The sequence below is a fragment of the Pleurodeles waltl genome, chromosome 9, assembly GCF_031143425.1.
Source record: "Pleurodeles waltl isolate 20211129_DDA chromosome 9, aPleWal1.hap1.20221129, whole genome shotgun sequence".
NCBI classification, from domain to species: Eukaryota; Metazoa; Chordata; class Amphibia; order Caudata; family Salamandridae; genus Pleurodeles; species Pleurodeles waltl.
Window position 1 is genome coordinate 1,187,535,972 of NC_090448.1, and position 17,363 is coordinate 1,187,553,334.

A 17,363-nucleotide genomic window follows, 5' to 3' on the forward strand; every position below is an offset into this window, starting at 1 on the left:
ATACCAAAGGTAAGAAGCAGGATCCCCAAGTAACCTGTGTGCAGAGAGGTGTTACCTAGTGTTGGGTGTCCCGTAGGATAACATTGGGTAAGTCTCTGTTAGGAAAAGGTTGGAAATGGACCCTTCCCAGAGGACCCTGAGAAAACCTGTTGAAACAAGGAAGGTTGAAGAGTGACCCCACCCGTGGATACCCAGAGAAGTGGAGTACCTACACCAGGGAGCCCATGTGCAAAGGGGTGAAGTTGTGCTGGAACCTCTCGTTAAAGTCAATGGGGACCTCAGCTGACCAGCGGCTGCAGTGACCCATGGATCACGTCAGTGGAACCCAGCTGTGTATTCTGGGCAAGGAGCACCTGTGGAGAGAGGGATCAAAGTCCAAACCACCAGGAGGTGCCCAGGGGGTGCAAGCGGGCATCTGGCAGCAAGCAAAGGGAGTCGCGGGGAGGCCTCAGCAGCACAGAGGAGATGGATGCCCACATGGCAGAGGTTGCAGGGAAGATGTCGGTCTTGGAGCTGTGTGATGCTTGAGGCTGCGGTTTCTTGGAGCTAGGAGACCTTCGCGCTGAAGAGCCAGCAACCCTTGGTAACAGCAACAGACGTGGTGCACAGGTGTTCCGTCCCAGCAGCTCCAACGAGGGACCACCGTCTTCCCAGTTTCTAAGAAGACAGGGAAGACCTCTAGAGAGCCACAGATCAACCGCCTGTGTTGCAGAGCCTTGAGGAGTATGTGAGACATTAGATCCACAAACCGGTCATAGACATCAAGGTGCCTGCGGTTGCAGGGGAGTGACTCCTTCACTCCAAGAGGGATTCCTTCTGGATGTCCTTGGTGCAGGCAGAGTCCTTGTAACTCTGGAGGATGCACTGCCACTGAAGTTGCAGTGTTCTTGCAATGCTCGAGGACAAAGTTGCAGTAGGAGCCCTCTTTCCAGGTGCAGTCTTGACTTGTTCCAGCGAAGTGCATCAGCAGAATCCAATATCCAGGTTACAGAAGTCTTGAAAACAAATCTAGGGTCCCACCCTTAGAGGAGCCTTTCTGTAACCCAGGAAGGAGGTTGGACGACTTTTGTGGTGACCCACCTATCGAGGGTGTCAGGGACGCTACTCAACTGGACTGCCCAGTCAGCTTCTCTCAGGTGCCTCTGCTTATCCTGTTCCCAAGATGGAAGACTCAAGAAGCCTCCTGGCAGAGCTCTGGGCATACCCCCATCCCTCCCTGTTCCCTCCTTCCCCCCCCCCCATAAGGAAGAGCTGGGCAAGGTGGTTGTCACGCCCCTGTCCTTTGTGTGTTCTGCGTCAGAGCGGGAGCCTCTGGGCTCCTGCACTGGATGGAACTAGTCTTAGCAGAAGGGCGCCAAATGTGCCCTTCAAAGGACTCTGGTGGCGCTCAGGAGCACACCTCCCTAGCCAAGAGACACCTGTTTCTAAGGGAGAGGGGTTTACACCTCTACTCTAAGGGAAATCCTTTGTTCTGCCTTCTCCTGCCCAATTTAAGCTCAGCAGCAGGAGGGCACAACAGTGTCCGGGCTCAGCAGCAGCACTGGCTGCACGCAGACCCTGCAAGGCTGAACAGGCAGACATGGAGGATCCTCTAAGGAACCCTCACAGTACATGGTGTCATGCAACTAGCACTGGAACCGGAGTCGTTGCATGATTCCAGCATGTTTGATACCAAACATGACCAGGTTCCGAGAAACTATTACGTAGTTGAACATCTCGTAATGACCAGTGTCTACTACACACCTTTAAATGGTTTCCCCAAACTTGCAAAGCCCAGCAAATGGAATCTGTGGGTTGTGAGGTTATCTTTGCTCATGCAGGGGTACCGTCACACTTTTAACTGTGCTCCTGCCCTTGGGCTGAAGAGTCTTCATTAGGGGTGACTTTTAGGGTCAAAGTGCAGTGACTGTGATATAAGGTAAACCTTTTATCCGAGGTGAATGGTGCGTGCACCGTTTCACACAGACTGCAGGGGCAATCTTGTAGACACAGTTTGGATGGGCCCTCATAGGTAGTATAGTACATTCTGCAGCCCATGGGGGACCCTGGTGTAACTTTGCCCTGGGTACCCAAGTACCATATGCCAGGGACTTAAAGAGGTATATCAGTAGCCAATGTGGGGTGTAAGAAATCCTTACCAACCACGTCTAGGGGAGAGAACACCGACACTGGGGTCCTTGTTAGCAGGGTCCCAGTGTACTACAGTCAGAACACACTGACAAAAAGTGGGGGCAAACATGTCAAAGATCTTACTGTCCTACACTGAGCACAGTTTTGGGGAAGGAATCCAGCATCTGGACTTCCCTTCCAATAATGTAAGGCTCGCTCACCTCAGTGATGGAATACTGCGCAGATGCAAAAGGCGCCCATCTCAGTGATAGAATACTAAAAGGATATGGCAGGCGTCCACCGTGATGAAATACTGCACAGGTAGGCCAGGTGCCCACCTCAGTGATGGAATACTGCACAGGTGGGCCAGGCGCCCACCTCAGTGATGGAATACTGCACAGGTAGGCAGTGCACCCACCTCAGTGATGAAATACTGCACAGATATGCCAGACGTCCACCTCAGTGGTGGAATACTGCACAGGTGGGCCAGGCGCCCACCTAAGAGATGGAATACTGTACAGGTGGGCCAGGCGCCCACCACAGAGATGGAATACTGTACAGGTGGGCCAGGGGCCCACCTCAGTGATGGAATGCTGCACAGGTGGGCCAGGCGCCCACCTCAGAGATGGGCCAGACGCCCACCTCAGTGATGGAATACTGCACAGGTGGGCAGGCACCCACCTCAGTGATGGAATACTGCACAGGTGGGCCAGGCGCCCACCTCAGTGATGGAATACTGCACAGGTGTGCCAGGCGCCCACCTCAGTGATGGAATACTGTACAGGTGGGCCAGGCGCCCACCTCAGAGATGGAATACTGCACAGGTGGGCCAGGCGCCCACCTCAGAGATGGAATACTGCACAGGTGGGCCAGGCACCCACCTCAGTGATGTAATACTGCACAGGTGGGCCGCGCACCCACCTCAGTGATGGAATACTGCACAGGTGGGTCAGGCGCCCACCTCAGTGATGGAATACTGCACAGGTAGGCAGTGCACCCACCTCAGTGATGAAATACTGCACAGATATGCCAGACGTCCACCTCAGTGATGGAATACTGCACAGGTGGGCCAGGCGCCCACCTCAGAGATGGAATACTGCACAGGTATGTAGTGCACCCAACTCAGTGATGAAATACTGCACAGATATGCCAGACGTCCACCTCAGTGATGGAATACTGCACAGGTGGGCCAGGCGCCCACCTCAGAGATGGAATACTGTACAGGTGGGCCAGGCGCCCACCTCAGAGATGGAATACTGTACAGGTGGGCCAGGCGCCCACCTCAGTGATGGAATACTGCACAGGTGGGCCAGGCGCCCACCTCAGTGATGGAATACTGTACAGGTGGGCCAGGCGCCCACCTCAGTGATGGAATACTGCACAGGTAGGCCGCGCACCCACCTCAGTGATGGAATACTGCACAGATATGCCAGACGTCCACCTCAGTGATGGAATACTGCACAGGTAGGCAGTGCACCCACCTCGGTGATGGAATACTGCACAGGTGGGCCAGGCGCCCACCTCAGAGATGGAATACTGCACAGATATGCCAGACGTCCACCTCAGTGATGGATACTGCACAGATCGTCAAGGCGTCCACTCCATCACAGTGCCAGAGTAAGGAGGAGGAGGCAGGTGTGTCCACACACTCCATCACAGTGCCAGAGTACAGAGAAGGAGGCCGGTGTGTCCGCACACTCCATCACAGTGCCAGAGTAAGGAGGAGGAGGCAGGTGTGTCCACACACTCCATCACAGTGCCAGAGTACAGAGAAGGAGGCCGGTGTGTCCGCACACTCCATCACAGTGCCAGAGTAAGGAGGAGGAGGCAGGTATGTCCGCACACTCCATCACAGTGCCGGAGTACAGAGAGGGAGGCCGGTGTGTCCACACACTCCATCACAGTGCCAGAGTACAGAGAAGGAGGCCGGTGTGTCCACACACTCCATCACAGTGCCAGAGTACAGAGAAGGAGGCCGGTGTGTCCGCACACTCCATCACAGTGCCAGAGTACGGAGAAGGAGGCCGGTGTGTCCGCACATTCCATCACAGTGCCAGAGTACAGAGAGGGAGGCCGGTGTGTCCGCACACTCCATCACAGTTGCAGAGTAAGGAGAAGGAGGCAGGTGTGTCCGCACACTCCATCACAGTGCCAGAGTAAGGAGAAGGAGGACGGTGTGTCCGCACACTCCATCACAGTGCCAGAGTACAGAGAAGGAGGCAGGTGTGTCCGCTCACTCCATCACAGTGCCAGAGTACAGAGAGGGAGGCCGGTGTGTCCGCTCACTCCATCACAGTGCCAGAGTAAGGAGAAGGAGGCAGGTGTGTCCGCTCACTCCATCACAGTGCCAGAGTAAGAAGAAGGAGGCAGGTGTGTCCACACACTCCATCACCGTGCCAGAGTACAGATAAGGAGGCAGGTGTGTCCGCTCAGTCCATCACAGTGCCAGAGTACAGAGAAGGAGGCAGGTGTGTCCACACACTCCATCACCGTGCCAGAGTACAGATAAGGAGGCCGGTGTGTCCGCACACTCCATCACAGTGCCAGAGTAAGGAGAAGGAGGCAGGTGTGTCCGCACACTCCATCACAGTGCCAGAGTACAGAGAAGGAGGCAGGTGTGTCCACACACTCCATCACAGTGCCAGAGTACGGAGAAGGAGGCCGGTGTGTCGGCACATTCCATTACAGTGCCAGAGTACAGAGAGGGAGGCCGGTGTGTCCGCTCACTCCATCACAGTGCCAGAGTAAGGAGAAGGAGGCAGGTGTGTCCGCTCACTCCATCACAGTGCCAGAGTACAGAGAAGGAGGCCGGTGTGTCCGCACACTCCATCACAGTGCCAGAGTACGGAGAAGGAGGCCGGTGTGTCCGCACACTGCATCACAGTGCCAGAGTAAGGAGAAGGAGGCCGGTGTGTCCGCACACTCCATCACAGTTGCAGAGTAAGGAGAAGGAGGCCGGTGTGTCCACACACTCCATCACAGTGCCAGAGTACAGAGAAGGAGGCCGGTGTGTCCACACACTCCATCACAGTGCCAGAGTACAGAGAAGGAGGCAGGTGTGTCCGCTCACTCCATCACAGTGCCAGAGTACAGAGAAGGAGGCCGGTGTGTCCGCACACTCCATCACAGTGCCAGAGTACGGAGAAGGAGGCCGGTGTGTCCGCACATTCCATCACAGTGCCAGAGTACAGAGAGGGAGGCCGGTGTGTCCGCACACTCCATCACAGTTGCAGAGTAAGGAGAAGGAGGCAGGTGTGTCCGCACACTCCATCACAGTGCCAGAGTAAGGAGAAGGAGGACGGTGTGTCCGCACACTCCATCACAGTGCCAGAGTAAGGAGAATGAGGCCGGTGTGTCTCCACACTCCACCACAGTGCCAGAGTACAGAGGAGGAGGCCGGTGTGTCCGCACACTCCATCACAGTGCCAGAGTAGGGAGTGAGTGGGGTGTCTCTGTAGGAGGCCGGCCCTCTATCTAGTGCTGAAAAACAGGCACACTGTGAGGAGGTTCCGGGCACCCGCGTGTTGGTTTACAGAGATAAAACCTAGACCACCTAATGCTGCATTTTGTATGGTAGCTTGGTCAAGCATTTATCCTAACGTTGGAGATGAATAACTCAATCCCAATTTACAAAAATACTTCTGATTTTTATAAAAATTTTAAGACCAAGATCATCAAAATCCAGTAAGTACTTATTAAATTATGAATTTTTTAAAGTTTTAGCAAAAATAGTCTTTCTGTGCGTAATAACGCACCATTGGAATCAGTGGAGAAACACGTTAAACACGCATATAAAACCATGCAATGCGTTTATCAGTGTCTCCTTTTGCAGGTACCTCGAGTACATCGGTGGGCACTATGGACCAACTGCAGAAGTTTGAGCAGTTTCAGCGGGAGCAGCTGCAGAAAGTCTTTGAAGCTGGTGCCACGCCTCTGCGGGGGATCACTTGAAAAAGCGCTGCACAGGTGGTCTTAAAGGTAAGTCTGGTCGTCCCTTTGGAGTGTCGAGGTTGCAAGGGGTGGGGGACCCTTAGGGCTCAGCTGGATCTAAGGTGCAGGGCACCGGACAGCCGCCTGCAGAGCGATTCAGTGAGCCAGGATCTGTGCGCAAAGATGCCCTTGGAAGCAGGAGGTAGGTCACTTGGAGTGTCATTTGCAGGTCAGCAGGGGCACTCTGGTGGGATGTCCTGGTATTTTCTGAAGTCCCTCAGCTGGGGCTTCCTCCTGGTCCCTTTTCAGTCGAAGTGGAATGTCCTTCTGGGTGTCCGACCTTAGGTGACCAGTACCTGGGGCAATAGTGTAGTTCAGCCACTGGAGGGCACAGTGCCACCAAACATGGCACACTTGCAGGATTTGTCCTCACGGTCTGTCAGGTGAAGTTTGGCCTTGGTGAAGCATCTGGTTTCTTCAACAGCCAATCAGTGGAGTGGCCTTCACTGGGTCTTTTGTCTTTGTTGCGGGAGAATGATGACTTCACTCTGGAGGGAGATCTTAGGCGATTTTCATACAGAGGACCTCTAGGGGTTTGTAGAGTCCATGCAATGTCCAGGCAACCCCTCAGAGGGGATTTCGAGTCCTGGGTGCAGCATGAAGGGGTTGGAGCCTTTTCTTGGTGCAGCAGGAGTTCATTTCTCGAGCCTTGGGTCTCCTTTGTTGCTGGTCTTCTTTTGATTCTCGGGTCTAGGGGTGCCCACTAAATACTGTATTTAGTGGGCGTTTAAACGAGTACCTAGAAGTGACCAATGGATCATCTACCTTAAGGCGGCTACACCCACTAAGTGACCACTTCCTGTGGGCAGAGGTCACTTCTCTACACCTGATTGGCTATTTTCCTACCATGCAAGATGGAGGAAAATGAAATAGAGGGGTCACCTTGCATGCAATACTTTAGGGGGTGGTGCAAGTTGGGGCTGACACTCCTCCTGTCCTTTGTGTGTTTTCTTGCCCATTTCCCCCACCGAAAGTGGGGGTTTGCAATGGGGCAGCCATCTGCTGCTAGCAGCAGGCTTAGGGGTCGAGTTTCAAGGGCGGTAAGCCCTTTGAAGCTCGATAGCAGGGCAGTGCACATTCCTAGGGGGAAGTGTGACAGCACCTCTGTCCAAGAAGGGTTTTGTTCTGGGACCCAGAGAGCAGGATCTCTCCCCCCAGGGTTCCAGAATCTTGTCTGGTGGTGGCAGGCTGGTTGGGACCGGACGCAACCATGCAGGGGTAGTTCGCTTTTGCATTGGGCACCACTAAGGTGACCCCTAGATACATTCTGTAATAAATCCAACACTGGTACCAGTTTGGATTTATCATTCTGAGTTGTTTGATACCAAACAACCCAGGTGCAGAGTGGCCATCATGAAGCTGTGAAACTCGTACTGACCAGTCTCCAGCACATGTACTAAAATGGTTGCTCTGTTCGCTCACTATGTCCCAAGATTGGCGAGGACACGGCGGGGCATATTGCTCATGCAGCTATGCTCTCACATACAGTATAGTGCACCCTGCCTTAGGGCTGGAAGGCCTGCCAGAGGGGTGACTTGCCTATAGTAAGCTCCAACGTCAACGACATACCCCCATCCCAAGACCTCTGTGACTCTCTGGCCCACTACTTCCACCTGCAAGATTGCAGACATCCACAACGGCTTCAGCACCCAGACTTCTCCCACCCACCCCCCCAGCAACCACCAGCACCACAGATTCACCTCCGACCAACCTCCTGCTCTCCTGTCAACGACAACAACAACATCGAAATCATGAACACCATCTACTCCGGCTCTCCATCTGACCCCTGCCCTCACCACATTCTCAACAAAGCGAGCTCCGTCATCGCACCCCAACTACGGAAGATCATTAACAGCTCCTGAGAGTCTGCCACCTTTCCGGAGAGCTGGAAACACAGAAAGATCATCGCCCTCCGCAGAAAACCCAAGGCGGACCCAAAAGACCTCAAGAACTTCCGGCCTATCTCCCTGCTCCCCTTCCTGGCAAAAGTCATCAAGAAGGCTGTCAACAGACAACTAACCCCCTTCCTTGTGGAGAACTGCACCCTGGACCCTTCCCAATCCGGATTCCGCAGCAACCACAGTACCGAAACTGCCCTCATCACCGCCACCAACGACATCGGACCCATACTGGATAGCGGCGAAACCGCGGCCCTCATCCTCCTGGACCTCTTGGCCGCGTTTGACACCGTCTGGCACCACACCCTCCGCTCACGCTTCAGCAATGAAGGAATCCGCAACAGAGCCCTGGACTGGGTCACCGCCTATCTCACCAGCAGAACCCAGAGAGTCCGCCTCTCCCCATTCCGCTCAGAGGCCACCGAAATCATCTGCGGCGTACCCCAGGGTTCGTCCCTCAGCCCGACCCTCTTCAACATCTACATGGCTCCGCTCCCTAACATCACCCGATCCCACAACCTCAACATCATCTCATACGCCGACGACACCCAGCTGATCCTCTCCCTCACCAAGGACTCTGCCAAGACCTACCTCCACGAAGGAATGAAGAGCAGCTGCCTCAAACTCAATTCGGACAAGATGGAAGTCCTTATCTTCGGCTCCACCCCCTCTGCATGGGATGACTCCTGGTGGCCTGCCACGCTCAGAGCCACTCCGTCTCCCACCGGCCACGCACGCAACCTAGGATTCATCTTGGACTCCTCATTATCCATGACCCAGCAAGTCAACGTCATCTCCTCCTCCTGCTTCAACACCCTCCGCGTGCTCCGAAAGATCTACATTGGATACCCACTGAAACCAGACGAACAGTCACCCAGCTCTCGTAAGCAGCAAACTGGACTACGACAATGCCCTCTATGCAGGAATCACGGCCAAACTCCAGAAGAGGCTGCAACGTATCTAGAACACCTCCGCACACCTCATCCTAGACATGCCACACCACTGCCACATCATAGACCACCTGAGAAACCTGCACTGGCTCCCAGTCTACAAGAGAATCACCTTCAAACTCCTCACTCATGCTCTCACCCCCGCTCACAAAGCACCGCACCACACTGGACCAGAATACCTCAACAGATGGCTCTCCTTCTACACCCCGACCCTGCATCTCCGGTCCGCTGACCTTGCCCTTGCAACCGTCCCACGCGTTCGCAGAACTACAACTGGCGGTAGATCATTCTTGCACCTCGCCGCCAAAACGTGGAACACTGTTCCCACCCACCTGCGCCAGACCTTCGAGAAACCTGGCTGTTCGAGCAGTAGCAGCACCAGCCCTCTCCCCCTTTATCACCTCCCCCCCCCCTCAGCGCCTTGAGGCCCTCACGGATGAGTAGTGCGCTTTACAAATTCCTGATTGACTGATTGATAGTGCATTCAGTGCGTAGTGTACAGGGTAGACAGGCAGTGTGCTATGTCGAGTTTGCATTTTAGGATTGCACAGAACACTCAGCATGCAATGGCAGCTAAAGGTGTATCCAATTGTGCCAATGCACCACAACAGCTTTGGGAAAGAGATGTGGCCTAGGGAACCTGGTTAGCAGGGGCCCTGGACACTAACTACTTTGAGACCACATGAAATACTAGGCAGAAAGTGGGGCGAACTATTACATCCCTGGAGATGTCCTCGGCCGTGCACTCAGGAGATCCCTGGAGGGTTCCCTGCCCTCAGGCCAGCTTTGGAGGCTTCTCTGCCCTCACGCCCACCCTGGAGGTGTCCCTGCCCCTGATCTCAGGACAGCCTTGAAGGTTTCCCTGGTCGTGCCCTCAGGCCAGCCCTGGAGGTTCCCCTGCTCTCAGGCCAGCCCTGGAGGTGTCCCTCACCTGGCCTCAGGCCAGCCTTGGAGGTGACCCTACCCTCAGGGCAGCCTTGGAGGTGACCCTACCCTCAGGGCAGCCTTGGAGGTGGCCCTGCCCTGAGGCCAGCCCTGGAGGTTCCCTGGCCCTGCCCTGAGGCCAGCCCTGGAGGTTCCCTGGCCCTGCCCTGAGGCCAGCCCTGGAGGTTCCCTGGCCCTGGTGGTTCCCTGGCCCTGCCCTGAGGCCAGCCCTGGTGGTTCCCTGGCCCTGCCCTGAGGCAAGCCCTGGAGGTTCCCTGGCCCTGGTGGTTCCCTGGCCCTGCCCTGAGGCCAGCCCTGGTGGTTGCCCTGGAGGTTCCCTGGCCCTGCCCTGAGGCCAGCCCTGGAGGTTCCCTGGCCCTGCCCTGAGGCCAGCCCTGGTGGTTCCCTGGCCCTGCCCTGAGGCCAGCCCTGGAGGTTCCCTGGCTGCCAGCTGGTGTCTTGGTCTTGGCATCCCATGGCTGGCCCTCCTGGCATCAGCAGGGAGTGAGCTCGCCGACAGGTGAGGTGTGTGGGCCATGGAGGGCGCGTCCCTGGCCGGGCACTCACCTGGCACACCCCTGGGTCGTCACACTCGTGCCCAGGGCACGCGGCGGGTGCGTTAGTCACCCCTGGTGCACATTCCCCGCTCCCACACGGGCAGGACGGACAGGCCCAGCCGGCTACTTCCTGCTCCGCGTTTCCTTCAGGGGAGATCGGCTTTGTGATAAGTTTCTTCAGCACAAAACTTCCGTGTTCAGAGCCCCCGGGGCCGCACCCTCCACAGAGGCCCTCGCGCTGCCCACTTCGGGGGCTTTAAGTGGGGCGGGTCCTGCCAGGCCTCAGACCCCGCAGTGATTAACGCTCTATTAACGCACTCATCCGTTTGTGAGCGGAGTGAGGGCCCCTCCAGGGCCCCTCCAGGGCCCGGGGCCTCCATCCCCGCAGCACTCCTGGTTTCCACTTCTTGTGTCTGAAGTTTGCTGCTGCAGCAGGTCATTCATGTGCAGCGGGTCCTGAGAAGGGGCCTCTAGGGGTCGCTGTGGGTTCAGTGTCTCTTTATACCGCGCCACGATTGCCAGCTCAGAGCCCAGGCTCGAGGCGCTATAGGTGCGTGACTGCGAGTCAGAGAAGGGCCCACAATACATGCCCATCCAATTCCTGGCCCCTCTGAAGAGCGCACCAGAGGGACAAGACCAGGGCGGTGAAGAGGTGGAATACCGCCAGAGGGACAAGACGAGGGCGGTGAAGAGGTGGATACCACCAGAGGGACAGAGTGACAAGACCAGGGCGGTGAAGAGGTGGATACCACCAGAGGGACAAGACGAGGGCGGTGAAGAGGTGGATACCACCAGAGGGACAGAGTGACAAGACCAGGGCGGTGAAGAGGTGGATACCACCAGAGGGACAAGACGAGGGCGGTGAAGAGGTGGAATACCGCCAGAGGGACAGAGTGACAAGACGAGGGTGGTGAAGAGGTGGATACCACCAGAGGGACAGAGTGACAAGACGAGGGTGGTGAAGAGGTGGAATACCGCCAGAGGGACAGAGTGACAAGACGAGGGTGGTGAAGAGGTGGAATACCGCCAGAGGGACAGAGTGACAAGACGAGGGTGGTGAACAGGTGGATACCACCAGAGGGACAAGACGAGGGCGGTGAAGAGGTGGAATACCGCCAGAGGGACAGAGTGACAAGACGAGGGTGGTGAAGAGGTGGATACCACCAGAGGGACAAGACGAGGGCGGTGAAGAGGTGGAATACCGACAGAGGGACAGAGGGATAAGACGAGGGCGGTGAAGAGGTGGAATACCGCCAGAGGGACAGAGGGACAAGACGAGGGCGGTGAAGAGGTGAAATACCACCAGAGGGACAGAGTGACAAGACGAGGATGGTGAAGAGGTGGATACCACCAGAGGGACAAGACGAGGGCGGTGAAGAGGTGGATACCACCAGAGGGACAGAGTGACAAGACGAGGGCGGTGAAGAGGTGGAATACCGCCAGAGGGACAGAGGGACAAGACGAGGGCGGTGAAGAGGTGAAATACCACCAGAGGGACAGAGTGACAAGACGAGGATGGTGAAGAGGTGGATACCACCAGAGGGACAAGACGAGGGCGGTGAAGAGGTGGAATACCGCCAGAGGGACAGAGGGACAAGACGAGGGCGGTGAAGAGGTGAAATACCACCAGAGGGACAGAGTGACAAGACGAGGATGGTGAAGAGGTGGATACCACCAGAGGGACAAGACGAGGGCGGTGAAGAGGTGGAATACCGACAGAGGGACAGAGGGATAAGACAAGGGCGGTGAAGAGGTGCAATACCACCAGAGGGACTGAGTGACAACACGAGGGCGGTGAAGAGGTGGATACAATCAGAGGGACAGAGTGACAAGACGAGGGTGGTGAAGAGGTGGAATACCGCCAGAGGGACAGAGTGACAAGACGAGGGTGGTGAACAGGTGGATACCACCAGAGGGACAAGACGAGGGCGGTGAAGAGGTGAAATACCACCAGAGGGACAGAGTGACAAGACGAGGATGGTGAAGAGGTGGATACCACCAGAGGGACAAGACGAGGGCGGTGAAGAGGTGGAATACCGCCAGAGGGACAGAGGGACAAGACGAGGGTGGTGAAGAGGTGGAATACCGCCAGAGGGACAGAGTGACAAGACGAGGGTGGTGAACAGGTGGATACCACCAGAGGGACAAGACGAGGGCGGTGAAGAGGTGAAATACCACCAGAGGGACAGAGTGACAAGACGAGGATGGTGAAGAGGTGGATACCACCAGAGGGACAAGACGAGGGCGGTGAAGAGGTGGATACCACCAGAGGGACAGAGTGACAAGACGAGGGCGGTGAAGAGGTGGAATACCGCCAGAGGGACAGAGGGACAAGACGAGGGCGGTGAAGAGGTGAAATACCACCAGAGGGACAGAGTGACAAGACGAGGATGGTGAAGAGGTGGATACCACCAGAGGGACAAGACGAGGGCGGTGAAGAGGTGGAATACCGCCAGAGGGACAGAGGGACAAGACGAGGGCGGTGAAGAGGTGAAATACCACCAGAGGGACAGAGTGACAAGACGAGGATGGTGAAGAGGTGGATACCACCAGAGGGACAAGACGAGGGCGGTGAAGAGGTGGAATACCGACAGAGGGACAGAGGGATAAGACAAGGGCGGTGAAGAGGTGCAATACCACCAGAGGGACTGAGTGACAACACGAGGGCGGTGAAGAGGTGGATACAATCAGAGGGACAGAGTGACAAGACGAGGGCGGTGAAGAGGTGAATACCACCAGAGGGACAGAGTGACAAGACCAGGGCGGTGAAGAGATGGAATAGCAGCAGAGGGTCAGAATGACAAGACGGTGAAGAGGTGAATACCACCAGAGGGTCAGAATGACAAGACCAGGGCGGTGAAGAGGTGAATACCACCAGAGGGTCAGAGTGACAAGACGAGGGCGGTGAAGAGGTGAATACCACCAGAGGGCAGAGTGACAAGACGAGGGTGGTGAAGAGGTGAATACCACCAGAGGGACAAGACGAGGGCGGTGAAGAGGTGAAATACCACCAGAGGGACAGAGTGACAAGACCAGGGTGGTGGAGAGGTGGAATAGCAGCAGAGGGTCAGAGTGACAAGACACCAGAGGGACAGAGTGACAGGACGAGGGCGGTGAAGAGGTGAATACCGCCAGAGGGACAGAGTGACAGGACGAGGGCGGTGAAGAGGTGGAATACCGCCAGAGGGACAGAGTGACAGGACGAAGGCGGTGAAGAGGTGAAATACCACCAGAGGGACAGAGGGACAAGACAAGGGTGCTGAAGAGGTGAAATACCACCAGAGGGACAGAGTGACAAGACGAGGTCGCTGAAGAGGTGAATACCACCAGAGGGACAGAGTGACAAGACGAGGGCGGTGAAGAGGTGGAATACCACCAGAGGGACAGAATGAGAAGACGAGGGCGGTGAAGAGGTGAATACCACCAGAGGGACAGAGTGACAAGATGAGGGCGGTGAAGAGGTGGAATACCACCAGAGGGTCAGAGTGAAAAGACCAGGGCGGTGAAGAGGTGAAATACCACCGGAGGGACAGAGTCACAAGACGAGGGTGGTGAAGAGGTGAATACCACCAGAGGGACAAGACGAGGGCGGTGAAGAGGTGAAATACCACCAGAGGGACAGAGTGACAAGACCAGGGTGGTGAAGAGGTGGAATAGCACCAGAGGGTCAGAGTGACAAGACTAGGGCGGTGAAGAGGTGAAATACCACCAGAGGGACAGAGGGACAAGACGAGGGCGGTGAAGAGGTGAAATACCACCAGAGGGACAGAGTGACAAGACCAGGGTGGTGAAGAGGTGGAATAGCAGCAGAGGGTCAGAGTGACAAGACGAGGGCGGTGAAGAGGTGGAATACCACCAGAGGGACCGAATGAGAAGACGAGGGCGGTGAAGAGATGAATACCACCAGGGGGACAGAGTGACAAGATGAGGGGGGTGAAGAGGTGGAATACCACCAGAGGGACAGAGTGACAAGACGAGGGCTTTGAAGAGGTGAATACCACCAGAGGGACAGAGTGACAAGACGAGGGCGGTGAAGAGGTGAATACCACCAGAGGGACAGAGTGACAAGACGAGGGTGGTGAAGAGGTGAAATACAGGAAGGGGGACTCAAGAAAGCAGCAAGAACCAAGGAGCTAGTAAGGGTCACTTCACTGACTGGCCAATATCTCCACAACTGGAAGTCGGAGCCGGACCCAATGACACAGCGATGACAGCCCAGACGGGACATGTAAGTGTGCCAACCTTGGTGGCCCTGCGTCCTCCAGTGGCCGAGTCGTGCCAATACCCCAGCTTCTGGTCAGTCCACATCGGATTCTAAGAAAACCAGCTCCCCCAGAGCTGCAACTGGACCAGGAGGTAGCCCCAGTCAGGGACTTTAGGAACACCCCGGACATCCTGCCAGAGCCACTGTTGTCCTGTGAACTACCCAAGAACCTTACCTCCAGCTCCAAAGGGCTCCATTGTGCACAGTTCCTGGATCACCATCTCAACCTGCATCCGGCTGCCCTGTGCCTTGCTATGAGGAACCAGTTGTGCTCCCTAACCTCTTGTGACCTCAACAGCCCCAGGGGACCCCAAGGCATCACCTTTAAGTTTGCAAACATCTTTTCCAGGTCACCCCTCCAAGTGGCCCTGTTCCTGTGCCAAGAGACTCTCCAGCTCCTGCCAGAACCGGGAGTTGCCCGGACACTCTCCAGCTGGCACAAGGTGCCCGCCGACTGCTTCGACCATCCTGCAAAAGAAGAGAGTGGTAATCCAACTGTATGATTTTTAATGCAATTTTAAAAGTGATTGCCTATTGATTCCTGTGGTGCGTAATTATGCACTGAACGACTAACTTTATTAAAACTTTGAAAAATCATAACTCAAAAATTACTTAATGTATATTGACCATCTTGATCTTAAAAATTATATACAAATCTGAAGTATTTTTATAAGATTGGTCTTGAGTTATTCCTTTGAGAGTTTGAGTTGCAAGATTGATGCTGTGAGTTCAACAGATGCTTTGCACTTCTCCAAAATTGGCCTAACTGCTTAACCAAGCTACCTTGAAAATTAGAGCATTAGGGGATCTAGTTTTACCTCTGTAAACCAACATGTGGTTGCCTGGACCCCCTGCACTGTGTGCCTAGCTTTGCACACTACATAGAGGGCCAGCCTCCTACACAGCGGAACTAACTTTTTGGACTTTTTCACTCTCTGGTCGTTGTAATATTCATTTTGCTCAAATTCCATTTCTAAATACCATGCACCCAGTTTGTAGGCTACAAGGCTTACATAGCAGTGACTTACTAATCTGTAAAAGAGAGATTTGTACCTCTCAAAAAGGGTTATTTGAACAAGTCGCATTGTAGGTGTTACACTGCAGAAGTCAGGCCTCAGGGGTAGGCCTGAAGCTGTGTTGTCTTTTGTCCCAGCAGCGGATGGCAAAGTCTGTATACAGTTAATATGACAGGCATATTTCTGCCCCACATAATCCGACCTTCTAGAGATCTGAGGGACTGGTAAATCTCTCTTTGTTTTAGGGAGTCAGAGGACTACACTGCACTAGGGCAGAGATGCTGCATTGTGCAGAGTCTAAAAACCAGCAATAACATATCCAGCAAAAGGCGAATGAGGTGGCGGGTGTGCACGAGAGGGAAAGCTGTCCCCTGACCCCCCCTCCCCTTGATTGGTTTCCCTGCCCCTCTTGGTGTCACTCCACTTTAGGGCTGAACTTGTTCTCTCACCTTGTTCTCCTGCTGCTCCCTGATGTCCCCCTGACACCCTGTGTTTTATTTTCCTCAGCTCTGGTGGAAGAAGTGTACCTTGCTCAGCGGGAACGGGACCAGGCTGTCATGGCCCGACTGCGGCTGGCCAACGAGGAGCGGGACGATGCCATCCTAAGGGCCAAGCGCCTGGAGCAGTCTCTGAGGGGGTATGGGTGACTGGCCTACCTTCTTCTGTATGATGCAATGGGGTGCCTGGGAAGTAGAGTCCATTCTAGTCGTGGGAAACAAATCCTTCTCATGGGGGTGCCCTCCAAAGAGAAGGACGCGCTTTAATCCTATCTGTCTTGCCCCATACCGCCGGTTTGGATAGGAACCCCACAAACATACTAGCCACCCCATTGTTTGTCGTTTTCAAACTCCTCCTGTGTTTGAAGGTTCAGGTTTCAGTGCCTGGTGAAGTATGGGTGCGCATGAGATGAGTAACATAGATTTAGATCCCACAATGCACCTTGTGTGCACATCACCGTGATGATGGATTACTGTCATGGCCTGGTGAATCCACAACTGGAAAATGTGCATACCACTATTGTGCTAGCACTGAAGGCTTGTCCTGAGGAGACCTCCTGAGACATTCAGTCTCCTACACCTCCTCAAATGTGATCTATCAGGCCTCTGGGTCTTATGCTGGAGACACCTCATTAGGTTTGGTTTTAGGTGATTTGGTGTTGGGTGCTATTTGGTTTTAGGTGATTTGGTGTCGTATGGTTTGCAGTTGATATGGTGTTGCGTTTGGTTTGGTTTTAGATGATTTGGTGTTGTGTGTGATTTGGTTTCAGGTAATTTGGCGTTTTGTGTGGTTTGGTTTTAGGTGGTTTGGTGTTGGGTCTGTGTTGGTTTTACGTGGTTTGGTGTTGGGTGTGCGTTTGGTTTTAGGTGATTTGGTGTTGGGCCTGGTTTGGTTTTAGGTGATTTGGTGTTGGTCTGGTTTGGTTTTAGGTCATTTGGTATTGGGTTAGATTTGGTTTCAGGTGATTTGGTGTTGGGCATGGTTTGGTTTTAAGTGATTTGGTGTTGTCTGGTTTGGTTTTAGGTGGTTTGGTTTTAGGTGATTTTGTGTTGGGCTTGGTTTTAGGTGATTTGGTGTTGGGTTCGGTTTTAGGTGATTTGATGTTGGTTGTAGTTTGGTTTCAGGCGATTTGGTGTTGGGTGTGCTTTGCTTTTAGG

General features: G+C 54.7%; 1 protein-coding gene across 3 annotated transcripts in view; it reads left to right on the plus strand.

Moving 5' to 3' along the window:
* The window catches only part of MIPOL1 (mirror-image polydactyly 1), an 845,661-nt gene that overhangs the window by 370,846 nt on the left and 457,452 nt on the right, over nt 1-17,363 (plus strand). For all 3 annotated transcript variants that reach the window (XM_069209145.1, XM_069209144.1, XM_069209146.1), the window contains one exon: nt 16,216-16,345. In XM_069209145.1, the coding sequence (XP_069065246.1) occupies nt 16,216-16,345 (130 nt within the window). The remainder of the gene's footprint in view (nt 1-16,215; nt 16,346-17,363) is intronic.